The sequence below is a fragment of the Mercenaria mercenaria genome, chromosome 1 (genome assembly GCF_021730395.1).
Source record: "Mercenaria mercenaria strain notata chromosome 1, MADL_Memer_1, whole genome shotgun sequence".
Lineage (NCBI taxonomy): Eukaryota > Metazoa > Mollusca > Bivalvia > Venerida > Veneridae > Mercenaria > Mercenaria mercenaria.
This window is the reverse complement of record NC_069361.1, coordinates 44,684,892-44,704,928: the sequence shown is the minus strand read 5'-3', so window position 1 is coordinate 44,704,928 and position 20,037 is coordinate 44,684,892. Positions and strand designations below refer to the sequence as shown.

General features: G+C 35.1%; 1 protein-coding gene across 1 annotated transcript; it reads left to right on the top strand.

The window, feature by feature from the left end:
* Nucleotides 1-8,399: 8,399 nt before the first annotated feature.
* LOC123540343 (uncharacterized) lies at nt 8,400-17,586 on the top strand. Its single transcript, XM_045325299.2, has 2 exons — nt 8,400-8,701; nt 14,341-17,586. Exons 1-2 carry the CDS (start codon nt 8,417-8,419, stop codon nt 14,458-14,460), a joined length of 405 nt encoding a protein of 134 aa, XP_045181234.2. The 5' UTR covers nt 8,400-8,416; the 3' UTR covers nt 14,461-17,586.
* The last annotated feature ends 2,451 nt before the right edge of the window (nt 17,587-20,037 follow it).

Genomic DNA, 20,037 nt, shown 5'->3' with positions numbered 1-20,037 from the left:
TCACCAATTTGAGGAATACACTGCAAATTGCCTCGGGCAAGGTATAAACTCCGCTGGTGTAAAAAGTTTCACAATGTTGTCGAAATACCCCTAATTAACAAAACCAGTGTAAGGTCAAGATTATCAAGATAAGAGAGATTTAACAAAAGTCGATACTCGCGTTAAGATGGTATAAAGGGAAACAGCCAAATTTAACCGATCTGGCTTAATAATCAAGGGACAATACTCTTCAAAACACGGGCTCATTTCTGGACATGGTCAGATAATTAAAAGATCATATGGCGAACGTTTTGGAGAAGAAAATATAGATAAAAGATTCTGGTGACGTTTTGGTGAACAAAATCATGTGATAAAGTTTCTGGCGATGTTATGGCAAACTCTTAATTCAGTAAAGTCTGTGGTGAGTTTGCAGCAAAGTCACCGAAACGTTTGCCGAAAGGTCGCCGCTACTGGCGAACTCCTGCAAACATTTATAACTCTGTTCTGGTGAACTAAAATGTTTGCGGCAAATTTACCGCAACTTTGCGGCAAATTTGCCGCAAACATTTCATTTTGGTAAGGGTAGTTATTGACATAATGTACCCCACTTTTGAGAAGACCTAAGTTTCATTCAGACAAATATTATAACAAAGATTTATGATGATGAAGCTGAAAAAGTGGCCTCTAAAGTTAAATGCTTCGAGCTATATAATGACCTTGTTTTTCCCAAGTGACCAAATTACAAATGAATCTAAGATTTAAAACAAACGAACAGTCCTACCAAGTCTCATGATCAGGTAGATAATGTGGTCTTTTGAGTGTTAACAATGTTTTTTCAATGATCTGACCAAGTGACATAGTTTTTTACCTAGATAATCCAGTATCTTACTGGACCTAGATTTCATGGAGACAAGTATTCTGACAAAGCTTAATGAAATCAAGACTTGAGTATTAACATGATTTTTCTATGATTCGACATAGTGACCTAGTTAAATATCTTAGGTAACTCAGTTTTGAACTCGAGTTAGATTTCAAAAACAAAGTTTCATGAAGATCAAATAGTAAGTGTGGCTTCTAGAGTGTGAACAATGTTTTTATATGGTTTGACCTAGTGACCTTGTTTAACATCTCGGGTAACCAAGTTCTAAACTAAGCCTAGATTTTATAGAGACAAACATTTTGACAAAGAATCATGATCATCAAGTTAGTTAAAATTATGGCCTTTACAGTATTAATATAATCTTCCTATGAATTAACCCAGTGACCTAGTTTCTTACCTCACGTAAGCTATTTTTGACTTCATTCTAGATTTTATAGAGAGGAACATTATGACAAAGTTTCAAGAAGATAAAACGGAAAATGGGGTCTCTAGTGTAAAAAAAGTTTTTTCTATGATTTGGCCTATTGACCTAGTTTTTGACATCAGGTAATCCAGATTTTAACTTGACATATATTTTATAAAGTCAAACATTCTGACAAAGATTCAAGATCAAACCCTAGAGTGTTAACATTTTTTTTCCATTATTTGACCTGGTGATTCAGTAGTTTTGACCACAGGTAATCCAGTTTCAAACTTATCCTAGATTTTGTGTAGGCTATATAGTATATACAATGTTTTTCTATTCTACTGCACTGGACTACATAGGGTTAATGAGATGAACATATGATCTTATCACGTGACCAAGCAGAACCAAAAGTTTTCTTATCAGCGTGGCTCCAGATATTTTTTTCGGATTATAAATAAGTTGTTCTATCAATTTATGTACATTTGTTGACTCATAAATTTCTAACGTTGGGATTATGTGACAGTGATTATGGATTTGTTGTATTTCTTGACATCTGTGAAGTGTTTATACCTTTAATTTTGGAAATTACTTTTTTCTTATCAGCCATACAACGTGTTCAATAGCGTGTACGTATTCAATATGGAGGATTATGAAACTGGGCAAAGTACACCAATTCCAGTATGGAATTGTACTTTAACAAGCCCGCCAGTCGCTCAAAAATCCAGTACAGTAGGTACTGAGGCGTACTGTGACAATTCGCAACACAAACTGTTGCCACAAGAACCAGGGTTTACGGACAGTAGGTCCTTTAACAACTCATTTTCGTTCCGCCTGAACAGCGCGCTTGACGACGGAAGTGAAAACTTGCGCATGCGCACAAGCAACAAGAATGATGACTTAAAAAATTATGTTGATGCTGAATTCGCATCGACACGAGCGTTGCTGCAGCAGCAACAGAACACTCTAACAGCACTAGCAGAAACAATTCAGAAACTTTCATCTGCCCCTTCATCCCGCAGCAGTTCTGCAGAGACTAGACCAAACTTGCTGGGAAAACGCAGGCATCACGAACTGTCAGACTCTGAATCGGATGACTATGCACAGTCGAACAATGCAGCTTACTCAAGTAATGATGAGCCAGTTGTTTGGGCTGAAAGAACAGGGAGGGGCGAAAGTGTTCTCACCACGTCACGGGGGAACATTGATTCGGGGAAGTTACAGAAACTTGATGGACTTTTTGTGGTCAAGACAAATTTTGGTACCCCTATAAACGAAAATTTGGCAAAAACAGTAAACAGGGGTATTTCAAACAATTTTGATTTGAGACAAGGCTTGGAAATGGGCGAAAAGTTTAAAACCCCGGAGAACTGTCAGTATCTATCAGTGCCAAAACTGAACGAAGAACTGTTTTTGAAGACAGCATTGATACTCGATACAAAAAGACTGACGCCACTTTCCAGAAGAATCAATTTTTCCTTACAAAAGACATGATCCCCATCGTAAAAATGATGAACATTATGATTGAAAACAAAACTGAAAAAAAAGAATTGTTCGACTTGGCGGCGGAAAGCATACAACTTCTTGCATATGCCCACAGGGATCTGTCTAACATTAGAAGGAAAATGCTAAAACCAGCAGTGGCTAAGAAATATCAAAAGCTCTGCAGCCCCAGCGTACCACTAACGTCGCAGCTTTTTGGGGATGATCTGGAAAAACAACTGAAAGCTAACACAGAAAGCAAACGTATTGGACAGCTGGCGACTGTTGATGAAAAGAAACACAAAAAACGACGCTATGAATCGTGCCATAAACGACATAACAACCCGTACAGGAGGCGGGCACATGATGAACAGGGTGACACCTCTTTTTTATACCAGCGCCCATCTTACCGAGGACGCGGCAGAATTCCACGTCCGCAACAACAACATCATCATCAGCAGCAGCATCAACAGAAGCACAATGCGCTGAAATAGTGATCTCTGATAACGCAACATCTGTGAGTATAAACTGTTTGAAAAATACTCCTGAGCATTTCCATGCAGGAAACGTTTCAAATTATTTTGAAAGTTGGAAGTTGATTACTTCTGACAAATATCTGCGTAAAAAATGGTTATTCTATAGAGTTCCAATCTTTACCAGTGTTATCTCCTGTTAGACAAAATGACAACTTTAACTATCAAGAAACTTTATTCATATCAAATGAAATTGAGAAATTACTAAAACTGGAAGTCATTGTTAAAGCTGATTTTCAATCATCACAATTATTATCAGGAATTTTCCTCAGACCGGAAAAGGATGGTACCTACCGACTTGTACTGAATCTAATAGCATTAAATGAACACGTGGAAAAATATCATTTTAAAATGGAAACTTTAAAAAACGGCACTTAATCTTGTTAAACAAAACTGTTTTTTCGCGAGTATCGATTTTGCGCAGGCTTATTATAGTGTCCCTGTTTCGAAAAAGAGTAGAAAATTTCTTAGGTTTATGTTGAAAGGACAGATATACGAATTTACTTGTCTCCCTAATGGTCTTTCAAAAACACCCCGCATTTTTACAAAATTGCTCAAACCTATGTTTTCATCTCTCAGGAAAATCGGCCATTTGAATGTGGCCTACATTTTATTTCAGGGTGATTCAAAGCTCCCGGTAGTGTAAAAGTAATGTATACGATACTTTACAGGGAGATTTTGAAGCTTTAGTGAAACTTTCTGAAAAAGCTAGACAACATATAAAGTGGTGGGTTGATAATTTACCATCTGCAATCAAACCTATTACATTAAAGAAGCCAGAAAGGAAAATTGAATCTGAAAGTTCCGGTTTTGCTTGGGGTTATCACGACGTCACACGCGACGTTAAGTGCAGCGGGGAGTGGACTGAAAGTGAAATACTACACTATATAAACTACCTAGAGCTAAAAGCAGCTTTTCTTGCTTTGCAACATCTGTGTTCAAATTCACATAATGAACATATATATTTATTTTTGGACAGTACGACAGCAATAAAGTATATATCTAAAATGGGAGGGAGAAAAGAACAGTTGAGTGAACTAGCACGAGAAATTTGACTATGGTGCATTGATCGACAAGTATGGTTAAGTTGTTTCCATTTACCTGGGCACTTGAATAAAACCGCGGCTAAATTAAGTAGGAAATTATCAGATGACATGGAATGGTCCTTAAACAGTTTTTCTGTTTTCAGACCATTGAATGCAAGTTTGGTAAATTTGTCAATGATTTATTCGCTTCATCCAAAAACAAGAAACTAGTGAAATATGCAAGTTATGTACCAGATAATCAGGCGTATGCTATAAACGCATTTTCCTTGATGTTGAAAGACTTTTTCTCTTACATATTCTGTCCTTTCAGTATGGTAGGACCAGTTCTACAGAAACTTTCAAACGACAAAGCAGAGGCATAAGTCATAGCACCATTATTTTGCGACACAGCCGTGGTTCCTCCTACTTCTAGGAATGGTCTGTCAGCAGTCATTTGTTCTCCCATCAGTAGCAACAATCCTTCAAGCGTGTTGGCCGCGACTTCGGCATCCTATTCCGAAAATGAGACTTGGAGCCTTTCGGGTCTCCGGAATAAGCTCCTCCTGTCTGGAGTACCAACAGACGCTGCCGACGTTATCCTCGCCGCATGGCGAAACAGTACTCAAAAACAATATGGGACGTATCTCAAGAAATGGGCTGAATTTTGAAATCGGGAAAAAAAATTATCAATTTCAGTCATCTGTAAACGAGATTCTTTTGTTTTTGTGTGATATGAAAAACGATAAGTTAAGCTACAGCACAATAAACACAGCGAAATCTGCAGTGTCGAGTCAGTCAAATCTATTTAACGGTGACAATTTAGGTAATAATTCATTAATAAAAAAGTTTACGAGAGGGATTTTTAACTTACGTCTGTCTTTTCCTAAATATAATTGCACCTGGGACGTGGAGATTGTTCTTAAATATTTGCAAAGTTTGCATCCATTAGATAATTTATCATTACTTCAGTTATCTCGAAAACTAGCGACGTTACTTGCTTTAACTACAGGACAAAGAATCTGTTAGATGTTCGAAATATCACGTGCAATGAGAACTATCTTAATATTAGAATCGGGGATCTTTTAAAACGGTCTAGACCTCAGTTGATCAGATAAAGATTTTATTAATTTATGGTACTTGAGAGATTGTAACTGTATACTTAGTTAAGTTCTAGTTATTTTAGTGTGTTATATCTTTGTATATTGGTTCAGGCGATCTTGTAAGTCAGAAATAATGTATACAAATTGCATCAGTTTCGTAATTTAGTACTATAACACTTTACAGTTTTATTATTACAGTTTTATTTGCTTTACATGATTTGCATTTTATCGTTTCTTTTTTCATCATCCCAAAAATAAATAGATTAGTAGTTTCTACTGGTTCTGGTATTTGTCATATCTATTTCTATATAGTTATGAGTTTAAGTTATGAAATGTGGTCCAGTGCAGTAGAAATAATAAATTAAACGAAATTAACCTTGAAGTTGAAGTTCAATTATTATTCTACTGCTACTGGACCACAGGGTTTAATGCCTTCCCTTTCTTACCCACCCTCACCATTGGCCGCTTTTTATATTTATATGCTCTGAAAGTATGCCTGGTCACGTGATAAGATCACATGTTCATCTCATTAAACCCTGTGGTCCAGTAGCAGTAGAATAATAATTGAACTTCAACTTCCAGGTAAGTCTCGTTTAATTTATTAATTAATACGTACGTTTTATACATCAGCACCAAGAAACTTTGTCAAAATGTAGCCTATATAGTATATACAGTGCTTTTCAATTAATTGACCTTGTGACAGTTTTTGTCCCAAGACGACCACTACAGATTCTTCCGAGAATTTATTGAGCGGAAACATTCTGCTTAAGTTTCACTAGGATTGGGTTAAAATTGTGACCTCTACAGTTTTGCCTCTGACGCATTGTTTATTTGAACAAAGGTACTGACAATGCCTCCAATCTTGACTCGCTGCAACCTTTCCGACAAATACTAGGAGTTGAGTTTTTCAGAGTTGCTAGAGAGGCAATAGACGGGCATTGGACAAGTCCACAAGAATGACAGGCACGTACTTATTGCAGTCAAAAACTTGTGTTAAGTCTTCCAGATTGAAGCCTCATGGTTGTAGTCTGGTAAACATGTCCCCTCTTAAATGCATATTAAAGTTATCGAATACATGTATATTTAATTGTTATCAGATTATGATGTTAACTGCTCAGAAAGCATTTTTTTCAACGGTACATGCAAAATACCAACAGGTCTATAGTTCGATTATCATAAAGGATTATTTTTTCATATGTATTGGTCTCACTCGCGCTTCCTTAAGTCTGTCCGGTAGATACAGTCCGATTTATAGTTATGAAGGGGCCAACGGCTTTTTACCAAGCTTGGATAATTTGGGAGATAGTTGTCAACACCCGTTGCTTTTTCTAAATTAGAAAGTGTTTATGGTTTTGAACCCTTTGTACTGCTCAACATACCATTTTAAACTTATAATATAGATTTTTGGCTTTTCAACAGATGGTGGGCTTATGATATTATGGCAGTCACTTACTTCAGTTGGAAGAGTTTATGTTCTTATGAAACTGTTTTTGAATTAGTAAGAATCTAATCAAGCAGGTGTGGTTCATGAGTCTTTCTTAAACATGTTGTCTCTTTAATCAAGTTTGTGAAGTTGAACTGCTCCATAATAGCTCCAGTATATCTGAGACCTACCCGCTTAGCTCACAAGGGAGAGCAGAGATCTATGGATTGCAGGGTCGTGAGTTTGATCCACGGGCGTGTAGGTGTATGTTTTACATGACAATTTGATAAAAGACAATGTGTCTGAAATCGTCGGCAGTTACTTGGTTTATGTCAGATAATATTTTGCTTTTAAATTCACAAAGTAGGCCATAATTCAAATCGACCAATAGCTGCATAGTGACCTTAACAGGTAACGCATTCAATATAGTGAAAGCCTTCATGATAAGTCCACAAAATGTTTTTTTTTCAGATTTGGTGGTCGATATGCGCATAAAAAGCCACTTGCGTTTAAATTTATCAAAGTATGATGTTGACATTTGATATGGAAGTCACATAATTTCTATTCCGTCTAAACAGCTGATCGCATGTGTTGACATGCTGCCGTTTGACTCAGGCCGATAGAGGTAGCCGAATTCAGAGCTCTGTGTATAGATCTATTGCTGTGAAAGAATCCATTTAATAATTATGTGAGTATATAGGTTAAAACGCACTAAATAGTTGTTGTTCTTTATTCTATATAAAATTGACCTATTTTCAATGACAGCAGCACACATCAGGACCCAATTTAAATGTCTGTAACCTACATTTTCTTGAAGAATATTGTCAGTGCTAACTAAAAATCAAAAGAAAAGTGGGGGTCATGTTTGATGCAAGAAAAGTAATTTCAGTCATACACACAAACTGCAAAATCAGCTGAAAAATGAGACCCCAAATGATACTGGTGGTGAATGATCTAAGTTTCCATGAAACATTTTGTCATGTTATTTCATTATGAAAATGCTACCTATGTCAAGCATAGATCTGTCATGTGCTTCCAGGTCCGTATTTTTTTTTCAAAACAATATTTCCTTATCAATGGTTGGCCGCCTTTTCGGCAAAAGATTAATCTTTCAGAAAAACCTTACTTCAAAACCCAGTTCCAAACCGTTTACGCATCACGAGCGAGCAACGGCACCCGAATAAATCCCACACATTTTTCGCACCGAATTGAGGAACTCATGAACAATAATAATACACCAAAACTTACTAAACTAGCTTTATTTTGCAAAATTATTTTGGCTGCTTTTCGATAGATTCATCCTCCATGTAAAATTTCTTTTGATTTAGATAATTTACTAACTGTAATGTTAGGCAAAATATTTTCAAATCTGATACTTGTAGCAATTGACTACATTATCTTATTATGTAAGAGCATACTGTTCATATGTTTATGTAACTGTTTCTTGACTGTTATATTTTGTTACTTGTGTTGTCATGATCACATGCATGTAATATGACATGATCGAAAATAAATTGAATTGAATTGAATTGAATTGACATTGATTTAGTGGTCTTCAACCATAATTCCATGACACCGGAAGTAAACAAATATGGCGGACGGAGAAGGTAGCCGTACCACTGATGCTACCTCATCGCAAAATCAAGATGAGCTCGTTAAAGTTGCTCAAAATGAAATAGCACAGGCGATGAACAAAGCAATGAACAATATTTCAACCAATTCTAAAGATAACGAACCATCAGAACCTCTTAAGCAAAACTTGTCAGAAGAAAAGCAAGTTTTTGAAGAAAATGTGGACTATGTTGAACCAATGCAAGATCCATACAATAAGGCAATAAAGTACCTAGAAAACCATAATATTCTGCAGCTTTTTCAGGTAATTAAATTTGGTCTTGCCTATCTGATGGGAAAACATTTAGCTATAGTGTGTATATTGTGTGTGTAGTTTTTGCTATTGTGTAGCGATGGACTCAGTAGATCTATCGTTGAGTGTCCATCATTCGTCACTGGCCTTCATTCGACACCATATTCATAACTTTATCATGACATCACAGTACATTAGAGGTTCTAACTGACCAATCAGAGAGCTGCATTTTCGAGTACCTGCCAGTTTCCACTTGGGTACAATGAAGTATATTTACAATGAACATATAGTGACTTTAGAAATAAATATCACACTATTTAAGAAATCAAATAAATTTTTTTCACTGCACATGCCCCAGATGATGCTACAAACAACAAAACTTTGAAGTTTCATTGAATTATTATATCAATTAAATACCTTTATTTTAGTTAAAAGTTTTAGATTTTACACAGGGAGTCTATGATAAAGTCCGAGTAAAATGTAATCAATACCCAAGTGAAATAAGTATCATTCCGCATTGTTTTGGACATGTTAAAATTATGAATTGTTTTTCGTGTAGTCTCGCGAGATTTTTCAGGTGCATGTGACCATCCATGGGAAAATATTTTACAACCGTAGTAGGTAAATGTAAAATGAAACAACAGCATCAGAATGCGCAAATAACAGGTAATTTTTCTCTACCTTCTAAGAAAATGTAAAAAAGTATTATTTTACCTGTGTGCCAACAGCTTTTTGTATTTAAATTCAATTTTAATAGAAGTTTTATCCTCAAAATAAATTTGACAGTTCGTTAGCTTGTTTACAAAATGAATGAAAGCCATGTGACCGAAAATTTCCCGCTCTCGTGTTGTGACGTCACAGGAAGAGGTGGGTTAACGACCTTGGGACCAAAATGTGAGGGATGTAGTGCTCGCGTACGGTCTGGTACGGCCTACGGGGCGATAGCCTGAACCCGGAACACAGCAAGAGTGATTTCCCTTGGCGCGGGCAGCACGAAAAGACGTTGCTGGTGTTGCTAGACAATATTATTTGGCTATTGTCCCAATTAGCATAAAGTACAGACTGATTCCACCTGGTAAGTTTCCCACAGTTACAATAGGGATATATTTTTTGCAGTATGTTGTATGTTGTAAATTTTAATGGAATGGGGACAAATTATTTTTGATGGTTTGCAGCTAAAACGTGCTAAATCTATGGATTAAAGGCTATTAACTACTGGTAAGTGCATAGTTTACCTTGAAATTCGATAATTATTTTTTATGCGCTTGCAAATGCTTACAGTAACGAATGATGGATACTTGAGGATATACATAGAGCTCTGAATTTGGCTACCCCTATCAGGCCTCAGTCAAATGGCAGCATGTCAGTACATGCGATCAGCTGTTTAGACGGAAAAGAAGCTATGACTATGGACTTTGGTGCTTATATTAATACTTGTTTCAAAAACTGTCATGGGATATTGATAGAAGGAAGTGTCTACGTGTATGGATTTGTACCGTTAGACAACCCTGTTAGGCATTAGAATTTAGATCCTTTTTGTATATATTGTTGGTTATTTACATCTTGACTTTGCTTGCAAATGAACAAGTAAATAAAATTTATTAAATCATTTAATCAATATATCACATAAAAATTTGATTCAAACATGGCTCAATCTAATTTCCGTTCTAACATGGCTTGATTTGATTTCCAGTTAAACAAAGAAGAAAATCAAGCTCGATATATTCTGCGATAAACAATGGTTGACGCGCTGACCGGTAAGAGAGTATTATGACGTCATAATTGACGTCATATTACCGCATGACGTTCGATACATTACTCCTCGCATAAAGGAAGTCCAGTATAATATCTATTAAAATATATCAATAAGCATGTCAGAATGAAAACAGTCAAGGCTTTCTTGTTATTTATCATCTAATTTACCACGGTTCAGAGTTCAGATGCTTCAGTATTTAACCACTCGGGCTAACGCCCTCGTGGTTCAATTCCTTGCATCTGAACTCTGAACCGTGGTAAATCAGACGATAAACAACTCAAAAGCCTTGATTATTTGCTAAGTAAAACAAAGAAGTAAATCAAGCTTTGTATTATATCTGTGATAAACAACGGTTGACGTACGGAGCAGTAAGAGAGCAGTATGATGTCAAATGGCCGCATGACGTCCGATACATTACACTCCTTGGGTAAATGAAGTCCAGCATAATATTTATTTAAATATTTCAATGAGCGTGTCAGAATGAAAACAATCAAGGCCTTTGAGTGGTTTATCGTCTAATTTACCACGGTTCATTGTTCTGTTGCTTCAGTATTTAACCACTCTGGCTAACACCCTCGCGGTTCAATTCCTACTCAACTTAACTCTGAACTGTGGTCATTTAGATGATAAACCACTCAAAGGCCTTGATTATTGTTAACTAGAAATTGCTTTTGTAAAAAAGCGCATGTCTCCCCCATTGCAAAGTCCTATAGGCAAGAAGTCAATAGGGGTCAGGAGCAAAAGTCAAAGAGACACTGATGGTTGGCTGCAATAGGGATCATCTACTTGGCATGTCCAGTCATCCTGCTAAGTTTCAACACTCTTGGCCTATTGGTTCTCAAGTCACTGTTCAGGCTCCTGTGACCTTGACCTTTGATCAAGTGACCCCAAAATAAATAGGGGTCATCTACTCTGCATGTACAATCATCCTATTAAGTTTCAACATTCTAGGTCAAGTGGTTCTCGAGTTACTTTCCGGAAATGATTTTACATGACCAGGCCCCTGTGACCTTGACCTTTAATAGACTGACCCAAAAACCAATAGGGGTCATCTACTCTGCATGTTCAATCATCCTATGAAGTTTCAACATTCTGGGTCAAGTGGTTCTCAAGTTATTGATTGGAAATTGTTTTCCATGTTCAAGCTCCTGTGACCTTGACCTTTAACAGAGTGACCCCAGAATTGATAGGGGTCATCTACTCTGCATGATCAATCATCCTATGAAGTTTCAACATTCTGGATCAAGAGGTTCTCAAGTTATTGCTCGGAAATGGTTATCAATGTTCAGGCCCCTGTGACCTTGTCCTTTGACGGAGTGACCCCAAAATCGATAGGGGTCGTCTACTCTGCATGACCAATCATCCTATTAAGTTTCAACATTCTGGGTCAAGTGGTTCTCAAGTTACTGACCGGAAATTGTTTTCAATGTTCAGGCCCCTGTGACCTTTGACAGAGTGACCCCAAAAACAAAAGGGGTCATCTACACTACATGACCAATCATCCTATGAAGTTTCAACATTCTAGGTCAAGTGGTTCTCTAGTTTTTGATCGGAAATGGTTTTCAATGTTCAGGCCCCTGTGGCCTTGACCTTTGACGGAGTGACCCCAAAAACAATAGGTGTCTTCTACTCCAGCAGCCCTACAACCCTATGAAGTTTGAAGGTTCTAGATCAAATGGTTCTCCAGTTATTGATCGGAAATGAAGTGTGACGTACGGACGGACGGACAGGGCAAAAACAATATGTCTCCAGGGGGAGACATAAATATAAACTGTTTGGAAATACCAGATTTCCCTTGACTGTATAATTTTTTTTTGAAATGCAAATAACCTAGGAACACCAGATGAATGTACTGTTCCATGTCAATTGATTAATTTGTTTTATTAAATCAACTGTTGATAAAAGATTTAATGTATCTTATTTGAATTTCTGCTGAAGAAAGAAAACAACACTTATATTAACCTGATAAAAACACGCTAAAATATGATATGCATGCACTATGTTGTTATTTGACCAGGACAGAACATAATTTTTATAGTTAATTAACTGGTATGTTGATCATTAGAACCTCTAGAAAAAATTGTTTGTGAAATCTTTCATTGAATTTCGTAATGGGCATCATATTCACGGAAAACATAAATGTCCTGATCTTTCAGTATTAGTGTCCTAGATATAAAATAAAGTGTAATTGTCACAACATAATTTAACAACAAATTATGCTTAATCAATTTGTGCCTGTTCCATTCCACATGATTTATTTGGTGTTCCACAATGTATGGACAAATGATGTCCAAACTTGTAGACAATCCCTAACAGGGTTGTCCAGGGGTATGGATCTCTAGCTCTAGAATCAGATTCTAGGGGTATGGGAAACTGTTCCCCTAGACACTTCCATAATAGAAACATCCAGAATTGCATACAAGGAAGAAGAAACATCCAGAAATGTTCCGACAGGTGATGTCTAATGTCCAGTTACGAGTTTAATTTTGATGCACGGATGTGTTCAATTAAAAGCTGTTGAAAAGGAATAATAACCTGTTTAGAACAAAATAGCTAAACCAGTAGTCATGTAAAGATGTTTTAACACAATAGAATCAACAATGTGTGTTAAACATCAATGAATTCATTCTGGCCATTTTAAATTCATACAAAAAAAAACTCCAAAACAAAATTTGCAGATGAAATCCAAATTTGATCTACTTTTAACTTCAAAAAGATAAATTTCAGTGATGAAATGCCTTTTTCAGTGATATATGAGTTATATGTTTTAAAACAATTTTTCATTTAAATAGAATTATCTTTCAATAAAACTGGTCAAATCGGAATGCAGAAAGATTTAGGCTCTTTTATAGACTGTGATTTGATATTTCAAATCAAGATGTTAATAGACAATATTTAAGGTTGCTCACTTATGTTTGATCGGGATGCTACCTCTTAACACATGCTTGTAAACATGCGTACTTATATATTAATCTAACACGGCTCAATTTGATTCCCAGTTTAAACAAAGAAGAATTTCAAGCTCTGTCTAGTCTGTAATTCACTTCAGTTGATGCGTGGACTGTTAAAAGAGCATTATGACGTAAAATATGACATCAAAATGCCGCATGCTGTGAGGTTCTTTTGTACTAGAGGATAAATGAAGCCCAGTATAATTTCTTTTCAAAATATTTCATTGAATATGTAAGAATGAGAACAATTGAGGCTTTCTACTTTTTTGTCATTTTAAATTTACCACAGTTCATTGTTCAGATGCTTAGATATTAAACCACCCTTGTGGTTCATTAAATTATTTCTGCACATCTGAACACTGAATTATGATAAATTAGACGGCAAACCACCCGAAGGCCTTGTTAATATTTTGTTAATTGCTCTAGCAACTGAGCCAATATTAAATCAAAAACCAGATTCAGATCTTTTTAATAAAGCTATATATCAAGACTTTAAAAATAATCAAAGCGCTGGGGTTCTCCTTTTCTCCAAGTAAGTCACTTGGGTACCACTGTTTCTTAATTAGCTTTGAATATTCCTTACAGTGTGAATTCATTTAGTAAAATAATAAAATGAGTCGCGCCATGAGAAAACCAGCATAGTGGGTTTGCGACCAGCATGGATCCAGACCAGCCTGCGCATCCGTGCAGTCTGGTCAGGATCCATGCTGTTCGCTTTCAAAGACTATTGTTATTAGAGAAACCATTAGCGAACAGCATGGATCCTGACCAGACTGCACAGATGCGCAGGCTGGTCTGGATCCATGCTGGTCGCAAACCCACTATGTTGGCTCATTAATGTGTATAGACTAAATCTTTTTCAGCATACATATTTATGATACACAAAATACTTAAATCTTTTTTATGAAAATAAAACAATTGTAGCTTTTTTTTTTTTATTGCAGCAACTCACTGCGAGCATTGTATACACGAAACCTGAACGCCCATTGGAACATATGATGCAAGAAGTTGAGAGAATGAAGAAAGAGAGAGACCAAGAACAAAGTCAACAAAAAAAATCCTGAAGAACTTTTTTGTATTAGTTTTGCCCTATGATATCTCTTTACCATTGATGTTTCATTTATACTTTAAATAGGTCTCATAAACCAAAGAACATTATGATATTACTTGCAGCTGAAATTTGAAGCAATATTTTTACTTGTATTATACTGTTTTATGTGTTAAGAGGACAAAATTTTGTTTAAACATTAGAGCTTAGCTGCTATTTGTTTTTTCATTGTTTTATTGTTTAAGGTTTATGTTTTACTTCCTTGAAATCTTTCCGCCGTTTGTAATTTGGGACAACAACTATCTGTGCACCTAAATTCTTTCATGTAACATAATTGTTGAGATACGTACATCTTGTGATTCCTAGTCAATGTAGTAATATGTAGAACATTGTATATCAGACAGTAATTTACCTCATCTTATTTTTTAAAGAGGTAAGTCTCAATATTTAAGTCTATTTTTTTAGTTTATCAATTAAAAAAAAAATCTTTCATCTGAACATTAGTGTGGAAAAGTGAAAACAAATTATTCCATTAGTTCTTGGGTAGATTTTACTTAAAAATATCTTAGTAGTTTGTAAAATTTACAGATAAGCTATTTACTGTGTTGATCACACAGTAGAAAATGATGTACTTATTAATATTGAGTATGATATATGAAATATCAACTTCGACATTATTATTTTTTTTTAAGACATATTAGACTCAAATAGGAATAAGTACTTCATAGTACCCATGTGAATATAAACTTAACATATTTTTTATGTATTAACAGTACTGTGTGTAAGGTTTTACCTAATACATGTGCTATATTTCTGCACAGTATAAACGTGTGCTACCATTAAAAAACTGAGTAAGGTACAAGTTTCTTACAACACAGTCTAGAGCATTTCTGAAAGTAATATACAAAGTTTCATCATATCTGTCACATCTGATCTTCTCACAAAATCGTTCAAAGCGATTACTTAAAAATTTTCTTTCACAAAAAGAAAAATTAGTAACACAATTTGATGTATATGTATGCCATATACATGTATTTAGTATCAAGAAATAGCTATGATGGTGAAAATACTATTTATTAATTATTTTTGATTATTATTATTATTAGAAATAATTATTATATTTATCTATTTATTATGTTAGTGATGTATGGATACAGCAAAGATCAATTGATAAATGTTTTATGCAGTGCAGTTTTGTATGTGTATGAAGTTGTGTGAATCTTGTAGGGTTGATGGTCACTATTATTCCGCATATTGCCAAAGAAATGTAAAATTAAAGGTAGCAAACTGGGGTTTGGTTTAGGTAAAAAAGATTTTTAACACTATTAATACTATTTCTTCCTATTGCAGTAAATCATGCAGAAATAAAAAATTGAGACCGACTGTACGTACTGTTGAATGATATTATACACCACTAGTGCATTTATTAAATAATCTTAGTCTGTGTACATCTGATGATTGTAATGTAGTGTGTACACAAGTAATGATAATAATATGGTATATCTTTTACTGTTGCATATACAGAAAAATATGTCAGGCACTGAAATAAATAATTTTGTCGATATTATGTAATAAGATAATGCCAGGTAATTCTCCCACTCTCAAATTTATACAAATTGAACACAATACTTATTGTATTCAAGGGATATTAGATACTACTACATTATAGCAAAAAGATGAATAATCTTTATGTAAATTAAGAGAAAAGGTGAGGATAGTTTGAATTATGCACTTTGAAGTATCATGAGATTTCATTTTGCAAAGTTTTTGTAGGGTAGGTTTGTAAATTTTACTTAATTGAAATGTAAATTACTGTAATATACCCAGTTAACATTGGTATATTGGACCAATATTGGCAATAATGTTTGCCCGACTTTGAGCAGATATCAGATATCAACATCTAACAGCTATCTGTTGGAACAATGTTAGATTGATATTATGTCAACCTTGCAGAACTGATATTGGGCCAGTATTGAAAACCATACTGGTCCAATATTGGCCTGATAATGCTTACTGGGTAGCATCAGATGCTTAATTTAAGTTGACTGGTTACATAACTAGGTGAAAATGCACTAGAAGAAAAGACTACTAGTAAATTAAATTATGATTAACATGTAGTAAATTAACAAACTAATAAGGGGTGACTTGTTAATCTTGAATCTGTTTTGCCACTTTATTTATGAAATTGTATTCTGTTCCTGTGTGGAGGTAATAAAGAATTCTATCTATTTATGTTAAGCTAAAATCCCATTACATTTAACAGGGTGAAGTGTCTTTCTACACATTTGATGGACAATACAGTTGCTTCGTTAATGTAACTTAGACTATGAAATGATTTGATTTTGTCAACATGAAATTTTATGATTTTAGGAGATGTAAATTCCACCTTTGAACATAAAGTGAAAGAGAATTTCACTGTTTCATTCAATTGCATGTAGTAGTTCAACCACAAATTCCTCGAAAATTTGTCCCCCCACAAGAATTAATGATTTCACTGCATTTGACTACATTGCTTTCATATTTTTTCTGCTATTAGCACATGAAAGTGCTTTCTTCAGCAGTATACTGTAAAATCATTGATATTCATAGTGTACAATCTTTTTGAGGATTTTCTGGTTGCATTACAACCAATAAAACTAAATCTTAAACAAATGAAATACACATTCATGTTTTCTTCAAAAGTTCAAATCCTTTCCTTCATATTCCCCAATAAATAACTGTTTTGGCCAAATCCCAGAAATTTCATGCCCAGAAAATAAAAAAAATCAAATATTTTTTAGACTTCTTCAAATGTATACTATAAGAGGCTTTGAATAATCCATTACTAGTATTTGTACAGTTTGTTTTTTAATTTCATATATTCAAGTGTCAATGATGATTAAACACAGATGAATGTTTGTTAGGTTGTAAGCGATTGTTGCATTGCATAGAATATATTCTCAGCATTTTGTAAAAGCCAAAAAGACAGGGTTGTAATCAGAGTGTATGTGTGTGTGTGTTTTTGTAATAATTGTTCCCTAAACAGTATTGTTTTTATCACAACTAACATTTTTTGATTGATTTGTTTCCCTAATCACTGTGATATATATTTATTTTACCTATACATTGAAATTGTTGTTAATAAACTTGAAAGAAACTTTTACTGCATGTAGTTTTTATTACGGCAGTGGACCTTTAATAGCTGTTGGTATTTTCTGTGCGATTACTTATTCTTATATGTGGAATTTTGGCATTCTTCAGATAATACTGTAGCCAATATGAGAAATTCGTTTCCGTTCATACCGGAGAATGCAGAAACTGTAAAATGTAATCAAACAGAAATTTCCGACTGTCATTATAGGTCCATTTTAAGTACTTTTTAGCTCACCTGAGCAATGCTCAGGTCAGCTATTGTGATCGCTCGATGTCCGACGTCTGTTTGTCAACATTTAGCTTGTGTATGCGACAGAGGCTGTATTTTTTAACTGATCTTCATGAAATTTTGTCTTAATGATTACCTTGATTAAATCTAGGCCAAGTTCGAAAATGGGTCATCTGGGATCAAAAACTAGGACACAAGATCAAATCATAGAAAAACCTTGTGTATGCAATAGGGGCTGTATTTTTCAACTGATCTTCATGAATTTTGGTCAGAATGATTGCCTTGATAAAATCTAGGTCGAGATCGAAAATGGGTCTTCTGGGGTCAAAAAGTAGTTCACCAGGTCAAATCAAAGAAAACATTGTGTATGCAATAGAGGCTGTATTTTTCAACTTGTCTTCATGAAATTTTGTCAGAATGATAAATTTGATGAAATCTAGGCCAAGTTCGAAAATGGGTCATCTGGAGTCATAAACTAGGTCACTTGGTCAAATCAAAGAAAAACTTTGTGTATGTGAAAGAGGCTGTATTTTTCAGTAATTATTGATCTTCATGAAATTTTGTCAGAATGATAAACTTGATGAAATCTAGGCCAAGTTCGAAAATTGGTCATCTGGGGTCAGAAAGTAGGTCACTAGGTCAAATCAAAGAAAAACCTTGTATATGCAGTAGAGGCTGTATTTTTCAACTGAACTTTGTGGAATTTTGTCAGAATGATTACCTTGATGAAATCTAGGCCAAGTTCGAGAATGGGCCATCTTGGATCAAAAACTAGGTCACCTGGTCGAAGCAAAGAAAAACCTTATGTATGCGATAGAGGCTGTATTTTTCAATTGATCTTCATGAAACATGGTCAGAATAATTACCTTGATGAAATCTAGGTCGAGTTTGAATATGGGTCATCTGGTGTCAAAAAGTAGGTCACTAGGTCAGATCAAAGAAAACCCTTGTGTATGCGATAGAGGCTGTATTTTTCACTTGATCCTCTTGAAATTTGGTCATAATTATTGCCTTGATGAAATCTAGGTCAAGTTTGAATATGGGTCATCTGGGATCAAAAAGTAGGTCACTAGGTCAAATCAAAGAAACAGCTTGTGTATGTGATAGAGGTTGTATTTTTCAATTGATCTACATATTTGGACAGAATGATTGCCTTGATTAAATCTAGGTCAAGTTCAACTATGGGTCATCTGGGGTCATAAACTAGGTCACTAGGTCAAATCAAAAAAAAACATTATGTATGTGATAGAAGCTGTATTTTACAACTGATCTTCATAAAATTTGGTCAGAATGATTGCCTTGATAAAATCTAGGTCGACTTTGAATATGGGTCATCTGGGATCAAAAACTTGGTCACTTGGTCAAATGAATGAAAAAACTTGTGTATCCAATAGAGGCTGTATTTTTCACTTGATCTTGAAATTTGGTCAGAATGATTGTCTTGATGAAATCTATGTTGAGTTTGAATATGGGTCATCTGGGGTCAAAATCTAGGTCACTAGGTCAAATCAAAGAAAAACCTTGTGTATGCGATAGAGTGCTGTATTTTTCAATTGATCTTCATGAAATTTGGTCAGAATGATTGCCTTGATGAAATCTAGGGAAAGTTTGAATATGGGTCATCTGGGGTCAAAAACTACGTCACTAGGTCATATCAAAGGAAATATATGTTTAAATTCAAGAGACCACATTTTTTTGTCCAATCCTAATGAAAATGGCCAGAATATTTGTGTCCATGAAATCACTAGGTCAAACATGTTTACACTGTTATGATGTGTTTCTCAGGTGAGCAACCTAGGGCCATCTTGGCCCTCTTGTTTACCATACTTTGGATATAGTTACTCTAGATTTGGTAATATTCATGGCTGTTAAAATTCATGAATGGAATGACACATGAATCTAAAATTCTCTTAAATTATAAAATATTAAAAAATACTATTTGGCATTTCTCTCCCCCCCCCCCACCCCCTCAAAAAAAAAAGATGAGTGGTAGTCTAGTGGTTAAGGAGTCAACTGCTCAGCCGGGGGTCATGGGTTCGAACCCCATTTGGATCATGACCATGACCTTTAATATGACACCAGTACTGGTTTTTCCAGGAAGCAGACTCGAGAGAGGTTCAAATAAGCTTTAAGCTTTCATCACAATAAAACAGAAAATAAAAAAAGTTATGGAGTGTGATTTCTTGACAAGAGGAATATGTATGTCGTCTTTCAATTCATGATGGAAATTAT